Source organism: Camelus dromedarius, chromosome 18, assembly GCF_036321535.1.
Source record: "Camelus dromedarius isolate mCamDro1 chromosome 18, mCamDro1.pat, whole genome shotgun sequence".
Classification (NCBI taxonomy): Eukaryota; Metazoa; Chordata; class Mammalia; order Artiodactyla; family Camelidae; genus Camelus; species Camelus dromedarius.
This window is the reverse complement of record NC_087453.1, coordinates 3,833,820-3,848,847: the sequence shown is the minus strand read 5'-3', so window position 1 is coordinate 3,848,847 and position 15,028 is coordinate 3,833,820. Positions and strand designations below refer to the sequence as shown.

The 15,028-nt window shown below is 43.6% G+C and overlaps 1 protein-coding gene across 2 annotated transcripts in view; it reads left to right on the top strand.

Moving 5' to 3' along the window:
* Positions 1–14,787, top strand: part of RAB22A (RAB22A, member RAS oncogene family) — a 50,031-nt gene extending 35,244 nt beyond the window's left edge. Inside the window, exons 4-7 of one of the 2 annotated variants that reach the window (XM_031433566.2) lie at positions 2,433–2,504; positions 2,596–2,702; positions 3,322–3,431; positions 7,715–14,787. In XM_031433566.2, coding sequence (XP_031289426.1) covers positions 2,433–2,504; positions 2,596–2,702; positions 3,322–3,431; positions 7,715–7,812 — 387 coding nt within the window. In that variant the 3' untranslated portion in view covers positions 7,813–14,787. The remainder of the gene's footprint in view (positions 1–2,432; positions 2,505–2,595; positions 2,703–3,321; positions 3,432–7,714) is intronic. The other variant, XM_031433567.2, reaches the window with a different exon arrangement.
* Positions 14,788–15,028: the final 241 nt, after the last annotated feature.

Genomic DNA, 15,028 nt, shown 5'->3' with positions numbered 1-15,028 from the left:
AAGAAAGGAAGAACAAAGGTTTGTTTTTGTTTTTGTTTTTGCTTTTGCTTTTTTAATGGAACAAATAGCAAAATGGTATGCCTAATATCAGTAAAAACCAAATATATTAGAGAGTCCATTAAATGTGAAGGGACTGAACATTCCACTTAAAGAGCGGAGGTTGTCAGGTTGCATCAAACACCAGGATCCAGCAACGTGCTGGTTATGAAGATTACCTTACATATAAAGCCAGAGGTGGCTTGAGAATAAGAGAGAGGAAGAGGATATTGAATGCAGACCGTAAGCAAAAGAAAACCATTGTGGTTATATCAATATCAATAAATACCAATAAAATAGACTTGAAGACAAGAGTTATTATCAAGGATAAACAAGGGGCATGAAAAGAGAGGCATTAGGGAACTTCCCCCTTTTTTACTTTTTTTAAATAATTTTTTCATCTTTATTTTATTTATTTTTTTTAATTATTTTAATGGTGACACTGGGGTTGAACCTAAGACCTTGCACATGCTAAGCATGCCCTGTACCACGGCGCTTTTCCCCATCCCCAGGATCTTTCTGTGTTGACAGAAATGTTTTAGGTCGCAATGGGGTGGTGCTTACATGGATGTATACATACACATTTGTCATTTTACCAAAATGTAAGGCCTTTTATCAAACTTAAGATCTTTGCACTTTTTTGCTTGAATTTTAACTTACAAATTTGAATACCAAACAGACAGACCAACCAACCAGTCACCCTGTAAACAGTGTTGCCAGCATAATGCATCGGAAGTGAAGGCTGACATCACTTCCTTTGCTCCATCCGTGGGCTCCTGGTGCTCTTACCCCGCGGAAGGCAATCCAAAGTCTTTTCCACCTAATAATCTAGGTTTTTTTTGAATTTTTATTTATTTATTATTGTATTTTTTTTTTGGCAGGGGGAAAGTAATTAGGTTTTATTACTTATTTTAGAGGAGGTACTGGGGATTGAACCCAGGACCTTGTGCATACTAAGCATGCACTCTACCACTTGAGCTGTACCCTCCCCCCCAATAATCTAGTTTTTTTTTTAAAGTTGCTCACAACCTTTATTATTATTTTTTCCTCTCTGAAATGTAACATTTTGTTGAAAGTCACCAGGCTTTCATGCCAGAGGCAGGGATCTTCCTCACTGAGACAAGTAAAACTCCCTATGTGTGGATGTCTGGGTCTCGCATTTAGATTGACGTCACCCTGTCCCTAAACAGTTCTTACTCACTTCCTCACCACTTCTTGCTTATCTACACTGTGCCAGGCCCTTGGCCTAGAGATAAAACAGTGTACTGAATAGACATGCGCTTTTCCCTCCTGGAGTTCACAGTCATAATTTCACTTTCATTCATAAAATTCAGATTAATAGGAAAGTTTAAAAGCCAGAAGTTAAGCTTATTGGATAAGAAGTTGCAGAATCTGTAATTCTGTATGTGGATTGTCCTGAGCTCACTTCTGATGGCAGCTCCTCCCTGTGTTTTGGTGGGGAAGACACAGAACAGAGAGCAGGAGGGGAGTCCAGTGGTATCTGTCACATCGTACGTAGGGTTGAAGTGTCAAGGTCGAGTGTAAGACAGCGATCAGGCAGAGGTGAAACTCCTGTCTGTAAACACGGGCGTCGCATTCACTGAGCAGGATGCTCCCTCCCCACGTGCACGTGCCCGGGAGCCGAGCTTGGCTGGGAAGAGCCTCCCACTTTCCACCCCGCACTCATCGAGGGAAACGGCCTGCTAAGTCAGCCTCGCTGTTCAAATGGTGCCTCCTCTCACGTTCCTTCGCCTCCCTCCCTATTGTACGTGGACGTGGATGGGGTGGGGGGCAATTGGTGGGAAGGCGCCCGGCGTACGAAGTTAGATTCATGTAAATGAGATGAGATATGGGCCTGCACTTGGGAATTGCCACATGCGTAGAGATATCAAAAAAGCGAATTACAAGCTCATCCGAGTCGTGCATGTAAATGTGTCCTCAATTCTGTAGCACAATCAGCATTTAGATTGCAGGGCTGTCTTTATGACACCCAAATGCAGCCACTTCTCTGGAGAACTATTTACCACATCATTTTTATCTCCTTGATAGTTTGGGAAGACAAAGTTTAAAGGACTATTGAACAAATGAATTTGGGAATTATAACATTGAGTTCAATTAAAAAGCCTTTTTAGCTGAAACAATTGTTTGTAGCACCATATTTAATTCCTATAAAACTGTATTCTAAACTACCTTCTGAGAGGCATTTCAGTGTTACATTGAAAGTTTTTGCCTTTTGGTAATTACTGGTTCATTTGCTTTAAAGCATCATGTCATCTTCTTTGGCTTAAGAGAAAGATTACCTTTTGCGTAGGGATAATGGGCTTAAAAGTCTAGTAAGAAAACATATTTAACCAGTTTTCCCAATTTTGTTGTCTGTTTTTCCCTCTCCCCTGCAGTTTCGTGCCTTAGCACCCATGTACTATCGAGGGTCGGCCGCGGCTATAATTGTTTATGATATCACAAAAGAAGTAAGACCTGCATGCCGTTTTCTTTAGATTATTTTGAAAGCTCTGTTCTGGTGGCGTCGGTCTCCAGTTGCTGTCCTCCTTTGTGTTGCAGGAGACGTTTTCAACACTAAAGAACTGGGTAAAAGAGCTTCGACAGCACGGCCCGCCTAATATTGTAGTTGCCATTGCAGGAAATAAGTGCGATCTTATCGATGTAAGGTAAGTCCCCAGGACGGGAGATTACAGCGCTGATTATGTGTTCCTTTTCTGGCAGAGCAGTATCCAATATAAGAATCTTGCTTTTATTTTATCTCTGACATTGAAAAATTCCTTTTTGTTGTTTGGTTGGAGTCCTGAAGTTTCAAACTCAAATTAAGAGTTTAGACATTTGGAGCTAATTAGGTTATATTATATATCAAGACAGGTGTGTAATTTATTTCAATGTCGGTTGCATCATACTTGACATTATCTGAGATCAGTGTACCCCTCAGCTCCCGTGACATAGGATACTTGAATGGGGAAAGCATGTTTTCAGAAAAGCACATTTATTGGCAATTTCTCTGGACCACTTCCATGATTTCCAGAGCAAGGGCTTTACTTTTGAGGGGAGGAACACATCGGTCATTCTCTGATCATTTCATTAGATGCCTTGCTTACAGTCCCGAGTTCTGTTCTGTTTAACAGAAACGGTACATTTGGGAGAACCACGTGTCAAGGCGCATTCGCCAGCCATTCATGACTGCCTTTGTCATCATAATCTGGTTCCTTACTGGGTCGATGGGATAACAGTAAGCTCTTGATGGGTAGGATTTCTGATTTGCAATTTGTTGCCTTGCAGAGAAGTCATGGAGAGAGACGCTAAGGACTACGCCGACTCCATCCATGCAATTTTTGTAGAGACCAGCGCGAAAAATGCGATAAACATAAATGAACTCTTTATAGAAATTAGTGAGTATCTCTGTGCTTTATGGGTTTCCTCTGTGCAGAGCGGCTTAAAACAGAATTAGCTTGCTGGGTAGAATTTTCCCCATATGTGGAGTAGTTTCTGGTCTCTGATATTGTTCCCAGTGGAATGAGATTTGAGAATTTAAGAGTGACGGCGGGTTTTCACATCACGCTGTAATTGCTGGAGAGCCGCTGCTGATGGCTGTGGCCCTTCTAGAAAGAATCTTGCTGCTGAATAAATAACGTGCAGGGCCTCGAGGTCCTGGAAGCTGTCACCTCTCCGTCTTTCTCTCTTTAAATGTGTTTCAATTAGTCATCCAAAGCCATTTAAAATGAACAAAATAAGTAAAGGGAAATGAAATGCGTGTGTAATTCCACTGTAAGAAAACCCTCAAAAATTAATACTAGGCACTCGCTCATGAAGGTAAGATGGCTCCCCCCTTCCAGAAGTGTTGCTATGATGGCATTAGATGGGAGAGCGGCTGCTGGGTACCTTTGGGATCCTCTACAGATTGTATCTATGTTTATTCATTTCATTCAAATTCATCAAAATATTTATTGAGAGCTGTGCCGGGCTCAGGGGAGACAGCGGTGAATGAGACCAGCGCGGCCCCCGCTGCCCCGGAGCGCACATTCTGTTGTGGGAGGTAGACAGCGAACACAAAGATGAGTGAGATCCTCTCAGGTGATGAGCAGTTGCAGGAAGAAACTAACACAGGGCGAAGTGAAAGTTTCTGCAGGCAATCAGGAGGCTTCTCTGAGGAGGTGATACTGGAGCTGAGATCTGATGGAGCATGTGTGCAAAGACCTGGGATCCATGTTAACTGAACACATGAGACTTCTGGCTGGAGAACAGGAGAGAGCCAGCAAGGCACCATGACCTTGCTCATTGAGAGCCGCCGTCTAGGTGGGATCCGAGGTGACTGAAGCTGGAAGGGCACTTGGCCAATGTGAACTCCTGGCGCTCTGCAGGGCCAGGCAGGGACCCACCGGTGGAGCAGGCGCGGGGCGAGCGCTGAGACGTGGGGGCTGCAGCGAGTCCGGGTGACCCTGATGGCCGGCAAGCGCAGGCCCGGCCCCAGCAGTTGGACACCCTGGAATGTAGGCTCCTGGTTGCTCAGTTGCTGGGGTTATTTTTGCTTTTATTTTTATTTTGTGATGTTTTTAGTTTGTTCAGAGAACCAGAGATCTGAATTTTATGTAACACGTCACATTGTTTAGAATGGCCACTAATTCAAATATTTTCAGAGTAACGTGCAGGCCTCCCAAGCCCATCTGCCTCCAGGGTGGCCACTGGACGGCTGGTTTGCAAGCTCAAGTCCAGCCCCTTCCTTTCAACGTTAAAAAGTCATGATATTCATTGTCTTCCTAGATTGTAAATAGCAGTTACCCAGATGCATTTTTGAAAAGCAACACGAAGCCAGTCAGGAATTTTTCACAGTTCAAGCTAAAATATCTAAGTGTGTGGTGTCATGAGTACTAAAGTTCTCACTATTTTTTTAAAGTTCTCTTTAGCAGCATTAAAAACTGGAAGATAGTGAACTCTACCAACAATGAAAATTCTTATATAAAAACTAGCCCTCACATACTCACTTTAACTGTGAAAAATAAAAAATATATGTTCAAAAAGATTAGGAAAGTTTAGAGAGATGTAAAATGAGTTTATTATTTACTAGCTGTTGTGAAATCACTGACGCTCTGTTGAAGCATAAGCCACACACAGAAAAACGCTCACATCAGGGGGAGGGCCGAGCTCAGGGGTAGAGCGCATGCTTGGCGTGCACAGGTCCTGGGTTCAAGCCCCAGCACCTCCTCTAAACATAAATAAATAAACCTGGCTACCTCCCCTCCACCAAAACAAAATAAAACAAAAAAGTGCTCATATCAGAAGTATAAAGCTCAAGGGATTTTCACAGACCGAGTGCACCCCTATAACCAGCACCCAGGCCAGGAGCCTTGCCATCCCAACTGCTAACTCCTCTTGTTTTGCCGGGTTTTATACTTTTTTGCTTTTTAAAACATAGTGGATTTACTCCTTTGTGTCTGGCTTCTTTAGCGCACCATTGTATTTGGTAGGTGTGTCCACATCAGCGGGTGATTCATTCTCATCACTTTGGAGTGTGTCCGAGGTGGGCGGGAGGGAGAAGACCACGGTGTGGTTACCCATGATGTCGAGAGGTGTTTAGGTGGTCGCTTCCAGTTTAGAGCTGTTATGAGCAGAACCTCTGTGGACATTCTGCTTCGTGTCCAGTATGTGCACAGCATGAACGCACTTTTGTTAGGTGTGTTTATACTCGGGAGAATTGCTGAGTCACTGCGTAGGCACGCGTTCAGGACAGTCTCCCTCCAAGCAGCCCCCGAGGGGCTCTGCCGGCCACAGTCACGCTGGTGGTGGCTGAGGATGCCCGGAGTCCGGCCCGGGTCGGTAGGGCAGTGGTCTGCACTCACTGCGGTTCCTGAAGTTGAGCACTTTTCTGGATGTTTGTTTATATTTTTATAGTACCCAGCTATCCTCTTTGGTGAAGTTTTGCCTGTTTTCCTGTTGGGTTTATCAGCCTTTTTCTTCCTGTTCATAGCTTGTTTTGGGCATGAGTCTGCTGCTGACTATGCCTGTTGGAAAGACCTTCTGCTCTGGCTTGACTTTCACTTTGGAATCAATTCTTTTAATGAATTGGAGCTTTTAATCTTAATATAATCCAGTTTATCCTTATTTTCCCTTTTGGTTAGCACTTTGGGGCTCCTGTTTAAAAACTCCTTGCCTATTCCCAGGTCATGAAGGTGTTCTCTGCTTTCTCCTAAAAGTGTTTCAGAGATGGCGCTCTGATACCAGCTATGTTTTTAGTATCCATATATTGAGAAATACAGAATGACAAGAGGCTTCTGTAAAACTTTTAAATAAATTTGCAGTTTATTCACAACAGCATCTCTGGGCATTTGGAAAGTGGTTGCAAGACACACTGGGGGGACACTTTCTAGCCCTGCAGGCACCATGCTGTGTACACCCCCACCCTCCAGCCCCAGGTTTGCAGGCTGCTGCACGTGCCGGAGACTCCACGCTTGGCGACCAAGGACCTGGGAGTTGATGGACTCCAGCTTGGCCTTGTTAATGCCAGAAGAGCTTTGTGTCAGTTCATTCCGTATTTTCAGAACACCTCAGTGCCAGGTAGCATGCTAAGTAGATACTGGAGACATAAAAATGAAGAAACAGGATCCATCCATCGAAGAGCTCAGGGAGACACTTGCATAAACAAATAGGTGATAACGTGCTTCTGGCCGATTTTAGTGTCTGAGGCGTTGTACGGTGTTAGGAAGCGGGAAGGTGTCCGGAAAGCATACAGGAAGCAGCCTTTGAGTTATGGCCTCGGTGGGTGGATGGGAGATTTAAGGTTTCTCTCAGAATTGACATTGTGCTTCACAGAGCAGTAAAGTGAAGCCTGTTCGTTCTCCTGCATTGTTGGTAGGAGAATAAAGTGGCACAGCCTCTTCAGAGAGCAATTTGGCAGCATCTGTCAAAATTTAAATCGCTCATCCTTCTTGCATTTGTGCAGGACAGACCGTGGGAGTGCAGTGTACATGTCACATAAATACCCAGGAGTAGAAGAGGGGGACAGCCTGTTCGTTTATCCTGCACAGGAGCTCATGGGTTCACGGAGATACTCTTTGTATTGTTAATAATATCAAAATATTGGAAACAAACTAAATACCTATCAGTAGGGGAACGGTTAGATGTGGTACATCCACACAGTGCAGCCTCAGAGCTGTTGAAAAGAATGCCGTGAAGGAACAGTATCTACCCCCATCTGGGTTTTACGAAGAGGGACAGGTCGAGGGGGTGTGTGCTGTGCATGTCTGTGCACACGTGTCTGGAAGGTGGCCTCTGCCACCAGACAGACAGACAGGCATGTTCTGGTGGAATTTTTTTTAATTAAATTTTTTTTACTAAATGCCATGTGCTACCCTTATTTGGACCCTGGAACAGAAATAGGAAATAAGTGGCATCTGAAAAAGTCTAGAGTGGGGTTACGAGTGATGTTCCAGTGTTGAGTTCATTTTGACAGCTCCCAGGGTAATAATGTGAGATGCTAAAATCAGGGGAGACTGCGTGAGCGGTATAGCCATTTTCCACGTTACTGTTGCAACTTCCCTGTAAATCTAAAATTATTCCAAAATTTTAAATTTTTTAAATTTTAATGAAACCCATCAAATTGAATCTGCAAAGTGGTTGTGTCTGAGAATGAACAGGTTTGGAAAGTTAAAGCTCATTCCCTTCTCTCCTGTCGATTTAGGTCGAAGAATTCCATCCACTGATGCCAACCCGCCGTCTGGCGGGAAGGGCTTCAAACTCCGAAGACAGCCTTCAGAGCCGAAGCGGAGCTGCTGCTGACCGAGCCTCGGCCTCCAGGCTGATGATGAAGTAGGTGGTCCTGAAAGTTAGCAGGAGGGTGGGGCCCTGTCGCCAGGTGTCGCCTCGCCAGTCTTGGATCTTCTTCGGGCAAAAAGGATTCCCAGATATTGGCCGGTTCTGTTTCCTCTTTGGAGACCGCAGCAATAATATTTCAGTCTGTGGACTTGGATCATGTAAAGACTCTCTGGTGTACAAAGGGACTGCTCCATCCTTGGCTTTTGACCTTGCTCAGAAGGAGCGTATAATCTTATGGACGGTGGGCTTAATTGTTGCGTAGTTTTATAACCCAGATTTTATGTAACATTTGTAAAGGGAAGATTCGCACTTTGGTGGTTCTTGAGGGAAAAAAGACCCTTGTGGAGATGACCGTTTTCTTGGTTTCCCGTGACCACTGTTGGAGGGAGCTGTGTCACTTAAGATGTGGGCACCATCAGCGGAGGGGTGGCAGTTACTATTTGCAGCAAAAGTGTGTTGTTTATAGTGCTGAGGAGATGGTTTCACCCCCACCATCTCTAAAGCACTTTCCACTGCTCGCATCAGCCCCGGACCCGCACAGGAAACGCACGGCAGCAAGTGCGCGGCTTGCCCTGGGTTTGCCGCCTGACACGGTCATGTGTGTGTCACCAGGCATACGATTGGCACCTTTTTAAAAATAAGCTCTGATGATCAAGATGGTGATGGTGGAGGAGCTGCCTGGAATAAGTGGAACCACATATGTTTAAGTTGACGAGCAATGGTTTAAAAAAAGAAGAGGGAAGAGGAAGTGGTGTAAATGCTGTCCATTTTTATTTAACCGAAATATTTTGGTGGGGAAAACAATTACCTGTTGCTTAGCATATGTAAAGTTGTAGTCTGTATTTATGAGACCATTGCTTAAAGGTTATAAATTATGTAAATACATTAATAAATTCTATGTTTCATTCAACACTTCATTTAGTCTTGCACCCAGCCTCGCGCATGCCCACCCGTTTCTCAGCCTGCCCACAGGAGGCTCTTGGAAGTGCCCGTGGCTTGCAGTCCCGCCTTCCCTTCCACCCCCTCCACACCCAGCTGGAAGTCCTTGGAAAGACAGATGCCACTATGACAAGCCAGACCAGCCCTCCCTAGCCTTGGGGTAAAAGATCAAGGTCATCATTTACCTGGTCTTGGTACTAAGTTTCTTTGAGCTTTTACAGCAACCTCAGACCTCAGACCGGCGGTTTTAAGGGAGCTTTCCTTGTTAACAATTCAGCGTGTCTTTCCCTTTCCCTTACTTCCCCGCCTCTGTTAGTGGTTAACATTCTTTTCCCTCAGGGAGCCTAATGAGGTTTTTAATATAATATAAAAATAAAGCACTGAAGTGAAGTTGGTGAAAATTTGTTCCTGGTCTAATCTGGCACCCTTCCAACCTGAGTGTTGTAAGAGAAGGAAATTTACAAGATTAAATAGGAAATGAAACAGCTTGAATTTTGAACTAAATTGTGTTTTCTGAGCTATCCTTAAACTGAACAGTCGAAACTTTAAAAAATAATGGTTATTTCTTTGTGCCCCCCACTTGATACGGATAGATTTTAATGGGAAAATTATAATCCAAATTAAGTAACAACTCCCTTTTCCTTGGTGTGTCTCTTAAGCATTTGGAATTGTTTATCCTCTTACTGAAATCATACAGAAGGAACATAGGTTGCAAAAATTCTGACATTGCTTTGTTTAAAATATATGTGGACTCTGTACTCCCCTGGCATCGTACTCCCTTCCCGGCGTGAAATCAGCGAGCTTTGAGGCTGGGCTCTTTACCCCGAAGGTGGTTTAACTTTATTTCATGTGCATCCAAATGGATCAGGGCATCAGGCCACTGCCCTGGTTTGTCCCTAACGTTCCCACTGCTGGGCCTCTATCTCCATGACAACAAAATAAAAACAAAGGTTGCTGGACTCGTTACCGAAGAGGCAGTGCTTGTGTGGCCCTTTCTGTCTTATTTCCCCAAAACATGACGCAGATCTGTGACCTTCACGCTTTTTCCATCAAACCTGTTGGTCAGTGTGGACGATCTCACGGTATCTGGGTGCACAGGGAAAGGCAGGGTGCTTCGTGCCTCATCTTATTGGTGCGGCCTCCGAATGCCTCTGATCCCCTTGTGGCATCTGCTGCCTGTGGCCCTGCACGGCCCGTCTCTCCACCCTCTGCAGCTGCTCTCTCTTCTGACTTCTCGCTCCCCTTCCCGGGTCCCCCCCCCAGGGCCTCTTCTCCTGGTTCCCTCCGTCTGTCTCGGGAGCTTACATGGTCCTGTTTCTCATGTCGTTTCTGACGCTCAGCAGCAACTGCAGCTTGCTGTCTCAGATCCGTAATCCATACTCGAGAGAGAGCGGGGTGGGGGGTTGCTTTCCAGTGATTTTCTTTGCTTCTAAAATGCAAAGATGAATATTAAAATCAGAAGCAGTGTTTTAAACACATTTCGGATTATTAACCTGGCTGAACAGTGATCTGATACATATTTTATATATTCTTCATTCTTATTTCTTACGAGAAAAGGCTAGATTTTAAAGGAATTGAGACATAGCCCATCCATAAAAATCTCCTTTTGGTTCTCTTACAACGCAGGGCCATTTTTTAAAACTTTGGGGACTAAAAAAGAGAAAGATCATTAATTAGCTGCAAGTGTATATTGATTCCTCTCAGAGAAATTGAAATGAGCTCTTTGCAGGTGTCCAATCCTAGTAACCATTGGTCTCTAGAACTCTTCTATCACACAAGGGTTTTTCTGATTCTGTGATAACTACTTAACTATCATTTGGTGATTAAAGATCATAAAGTGTGAGTATGATTAAGTGCCCTTCATCTTAAACTCTCTTTAAGAAGTGATTAGGGAGAAGTACCTATCGCAAGCCCTTCTGATTCCAGATGAAACCCCTATCACCTGCTTTTCAGCCGTAGTCAGGATAAGTTCAACACACAGCAACTGAAAGATTTGGTTCCTTTAAAATAACACACTTCCTTGTCGCCTGTTTATGATTTTGTTTGAAGTGCCCACCTCCCCTGACATACGCCCCTCCCGAATGCCTCCCCACATCCGAAAGGACTGAGCCTTTTGTACTGAAGGCTTCATCTCCTCCTCTCTGGGCTGGTGTCCTTCTTGAGGTCTTTTTTATTATTTTTAAGTAATATAAAAAGGGATAGAAAACCACACTTAATTTCAGGACTTCTCTTAAAGTTTTGTGTTTCTTTCTTTTCTTAAGAAGGAAAAGAGGCCTAGAAGACCTCCTGAATTAAGCTCTGGGAGAGAGAGTAATGAAAATGTCCTTCAATGGGCGGCCCGGGGCTTTCCTGGAGTCACCAGGCCAGAACGTCTGTGCCGTTACAGCGCTGCGTTAAGGTGGGGCAGGTGTGATGCAGGCTACCCTGCACCAACTGGCATATCAGCCTCAGAGCTCAAAAAGGCATCAGTTCATTGTTACACGCATCTTCCATAGTCTGAAAGCAAGTTGCAAAAGAGGTTATATAAATTCTTATAAGCATTTTTTCACTCATTTCTTTTTCAGAATACACTAAGAATGTGATTCATGGCACCTTGGTGTATAAGAAATACGTACACAGTATGTTTTGTATGCGCCTCCCACACATTCAGGTGTCTTAGCAAGACCCTGTATAAGTCATGAGAGAATCCTTTCCTTCTGGGGAAAAGTTACTGGAATTCCCTTAACTCTGATCTGTACCAGGTTCCTGCTTTAGAACATCTGGGGGGAAATGACAGCCCACAAACTCAGGCTGGCTCTCCTCCCTAAACTCATTAGGCTGCAAATGTTCCTCCTGTCTCCGTAATGAAAGTTAAATGACAGTGATAAGCTAGTTGGTGGAAAGCTGTAAAACGTCTTCGTTATTTGAATTTGTTTTAAAGGGACTAGCCGCATGACATCTGTTGATGGTGTGACTGCAAGAGGTAGTCTGCCTCTTAACAGTAATTTTTAAAGGAAGAAACGGAAGGTACCTTCAAGGGTCAAGCTGTTACTATATACCTGCCCTCAATTAGCTTGGACCATCAAAACTGTTCAAATAATTCGAGGGAACATTTAAGGGATGTGTTTTAACTCCTGTGGTACTATGATAAAAAACAGTCTGGGGGGAGGGTATAACTCAGTGGTTAGAGCACATGCTTAGCTTGCACGAGGTCCTGGATTCAACCCCCAGTACCTCCATTAAAATAACTAAATAAATAAACCTAATTACCTCCCCTTCCAAAAAAAAAAAAATAGTCCAAGCAACAGATATATCCAGGAGATAAGCATTATACTGTGTAATTTTAGAAGAGGGACGTGGGGGTGCAGTTTAGCCTCAGACTGAAAGAAACAACCTCTGGCAATTTCCCCTGACAGCAGAGTTACTTGTCTTGACTTCCAGTGATACACATCCAGGCAGTGTGATTATCTGATTTGCAAGAAACATTAATGGAATTCTGGGGCATTCATCCTGTTTTATATGCAAATGAAAGTGTAAAAAATATTAGGCAGGTATGACATTTTTCAGGAGCCTCCCCTTTTTCAGTCTAAGAGAATGAAAAGGGAGACAGACCTGTTGTGATCAAGTTTCATTAGACATAATGAAGAAAGTGAATGCGTAGAACCAGGAATCTCCATATGTCTCCGTTTGTCCTTCAGGATTCTCTTAGTCTATGGGAAAATGATTTACTTTCCAAATCTAGAAGGAAGGATTTCCAGTAGCATAAGGTCAGCTTTAATTTGATGGTCTGTCCCCTCAGAAAGAACTAATATCTGTGTTCTTTCCTTTGAGAGTATAATCCATTATAGACATGCTAGAATAGTTTTAGCTTCAAAACAAATGGATTCAGACATTTAATAAAAAGGAAAATCTTAAATCATCCATCATTTCCTTTCATTACCTCGAACATTTTAGATAGATAGTAAGATTAGGATCTGTCATCAGTAGATACCAGAATTACAACCATGGGGTCTTAACAAAAACTTGAACATTTATCGCCAGTTCATTTTCAGACCTGTGTGGTCCTGGTGTCCAGTCCCTCATCAAATGCTTCATAATTGAAACAAACAAAATTCTGGGTAGCTTTCCATGAACAGGAATTCAGGTGCCAAGAATTCAGCCAAGTAATGGGAAATCCGGAGATAGTAATGAGTTTTTGAAAGAGCCTTCCCTAGTTGGCAGTTTTAAACTGTAGCCCTTGGTGATCTCCTTAATTCTGCAAAAGAAACAAAACATGCTTGTTTTGATGCAACTTCTTGAGTCAGGAACTTTTTCGTGTTTCTGGAAGCATATTGTTGAATGCAGTACTTCAGAGGAAATCGTCTTTAAAATAGCATTTCACAGGTAGGGCTGATAATCTTCACTCAGAGTTGAGAAACTGTCCAGGAAACTCCCCTGTCTTACGTCTTGTGGAGAAGCTGGGCCTCCCTTCTTCCCCGAGGCAAGCCCAGAGTCCGCTGAGCACCTGCGGGCTTGCGGCGAGTCCACTCCCACTTAGAACGTCGCCAGCCCCCAGCGGCATGTGGCTTCACCTTGAGGCTTAACCCTTCCTCAGTCTTCATTCATTTTTTCACTAACTTTGTCCTTGAATAATCAGTTTCACCCCCTGGAAAATGTCATAAGCAGGGCTTGAATTTGTGCACCTTCGCTTACTTTGTGAATGTGGTTATTACACAGTTCGTGGAACTTTTTCTTAATTCAGATCATGCATGTGATGTCGGAGTGACCGGCCCGTGCAGTGCGAGGAATGTTACCGGCAGCTGGCTCGTCAGAGCAACGGACCGGTGGCTCTGTTTTTAAACCATTTGTTGTATTGTGTAGACAGAGCTTTATTGCCCTGGAAGAGATTTTTTTTTCACTCTCACCCAGCTCACACTGTCATCTCTCTTTATGAGTCACTCACATAATTGTCAGTCATGCTTCTGACCTTCTTAAGAATTGACGTCTGGCCTTCTCGGTGATCAAAGCCGACCTCTTGCCTTACTTCCCGCTCCTCCTCACTTTGCGGCAGGCACTCCCTTAAAGACACACGGCACCAGCCGCCTCGTCGGCACACGTGACATTCCTCCCCGTGCCACCTCACCTGGTGGCAGCAGTAGGGTTTGCCCACCACGTCCGGCAAGGGAGGCCCGAGACAACCAGTACTGTCAGAAAACACAAAGGCTAATTTTAGGTGAAGAATCCGGTATTTCCAAAGTGGGGAGAGGCAACAAGCACTAGCTTACAGCGGCAACCCAACTGCCTAACAACATGGTTTTTACCAGTTGGTGATGAGACAGTTTTAGTGTCAGAACTTCACTTCCTTTGTAATAGAGCATTTGTTATAGTGTGTAAAATTCCAAGTCTAAAGTCTTAAAGAGAAACAGCTGAGATGAGCATTGACATTTCAAAAAAAAAAAAAAAAAAGCTAAGCTGTTGTACCAGCAGTTATTTCTTCTAAGAATGTCATACCTTTTCAACACCTGATGCAAGGAGTATTTGTGCCTTTGTATAATAGCGTCTATTATGGAAAAAAAATTAAGTTGCTTACAGTTTAGGCCGGCTTGTAGCACTATAAACAGCCCAGATTTATAGCCGTGGCTTCCCTGCATGAAGCGTCGCTTGATTACCTGTGGTGAAATATTGTAATGATGGTTTGCCAAGCTTATATGGATGTTTGAAGACCTTATTTTTGCAGTCTTAACCTTGGGCTGGACCTAAGTGTATATATAAACCATATGATGTCTGTACTGTTGTAGATGCTGACGAAAGAAAACTAGATCTTTTGATTTTTGTTGTAAGATTTTTCTTTTTGTACTTAGGCTGGTAGTAGATAGTTTGCAAATGGTGTTCGATTTGGCATACTTTTAAACTATCTTGTTTTAGCTTGAATATCCGATACTGAACTTTTATAGAGTATGACGTGACAAGTCACTACAGCATTTGTTGTTACTGTAAGGAGGGTGTAAGCGTTTTGTTAATAAAATGCTATGTTTACAGATACATGTATTTGCCTTTCAATTGGTTTCTCTTTGTGAAAGTTTTCATCACACGTTTTTCTTAACCAAATATCCAGAAGTCATTTAAAGTGATATTTGAAAACCGCAGCGCCGGAACTTGGGTGGTTGGAGGGTCCGGCGAGCCCTGCAGTTTTCATGTCCATTGATCTGGTTCCCAGCTTCCTGCCTCTTTCTCTTAGACAGCTCCCTCCCCTGTCCGTGTCCTTCCAGAGTTAAGATGGGGA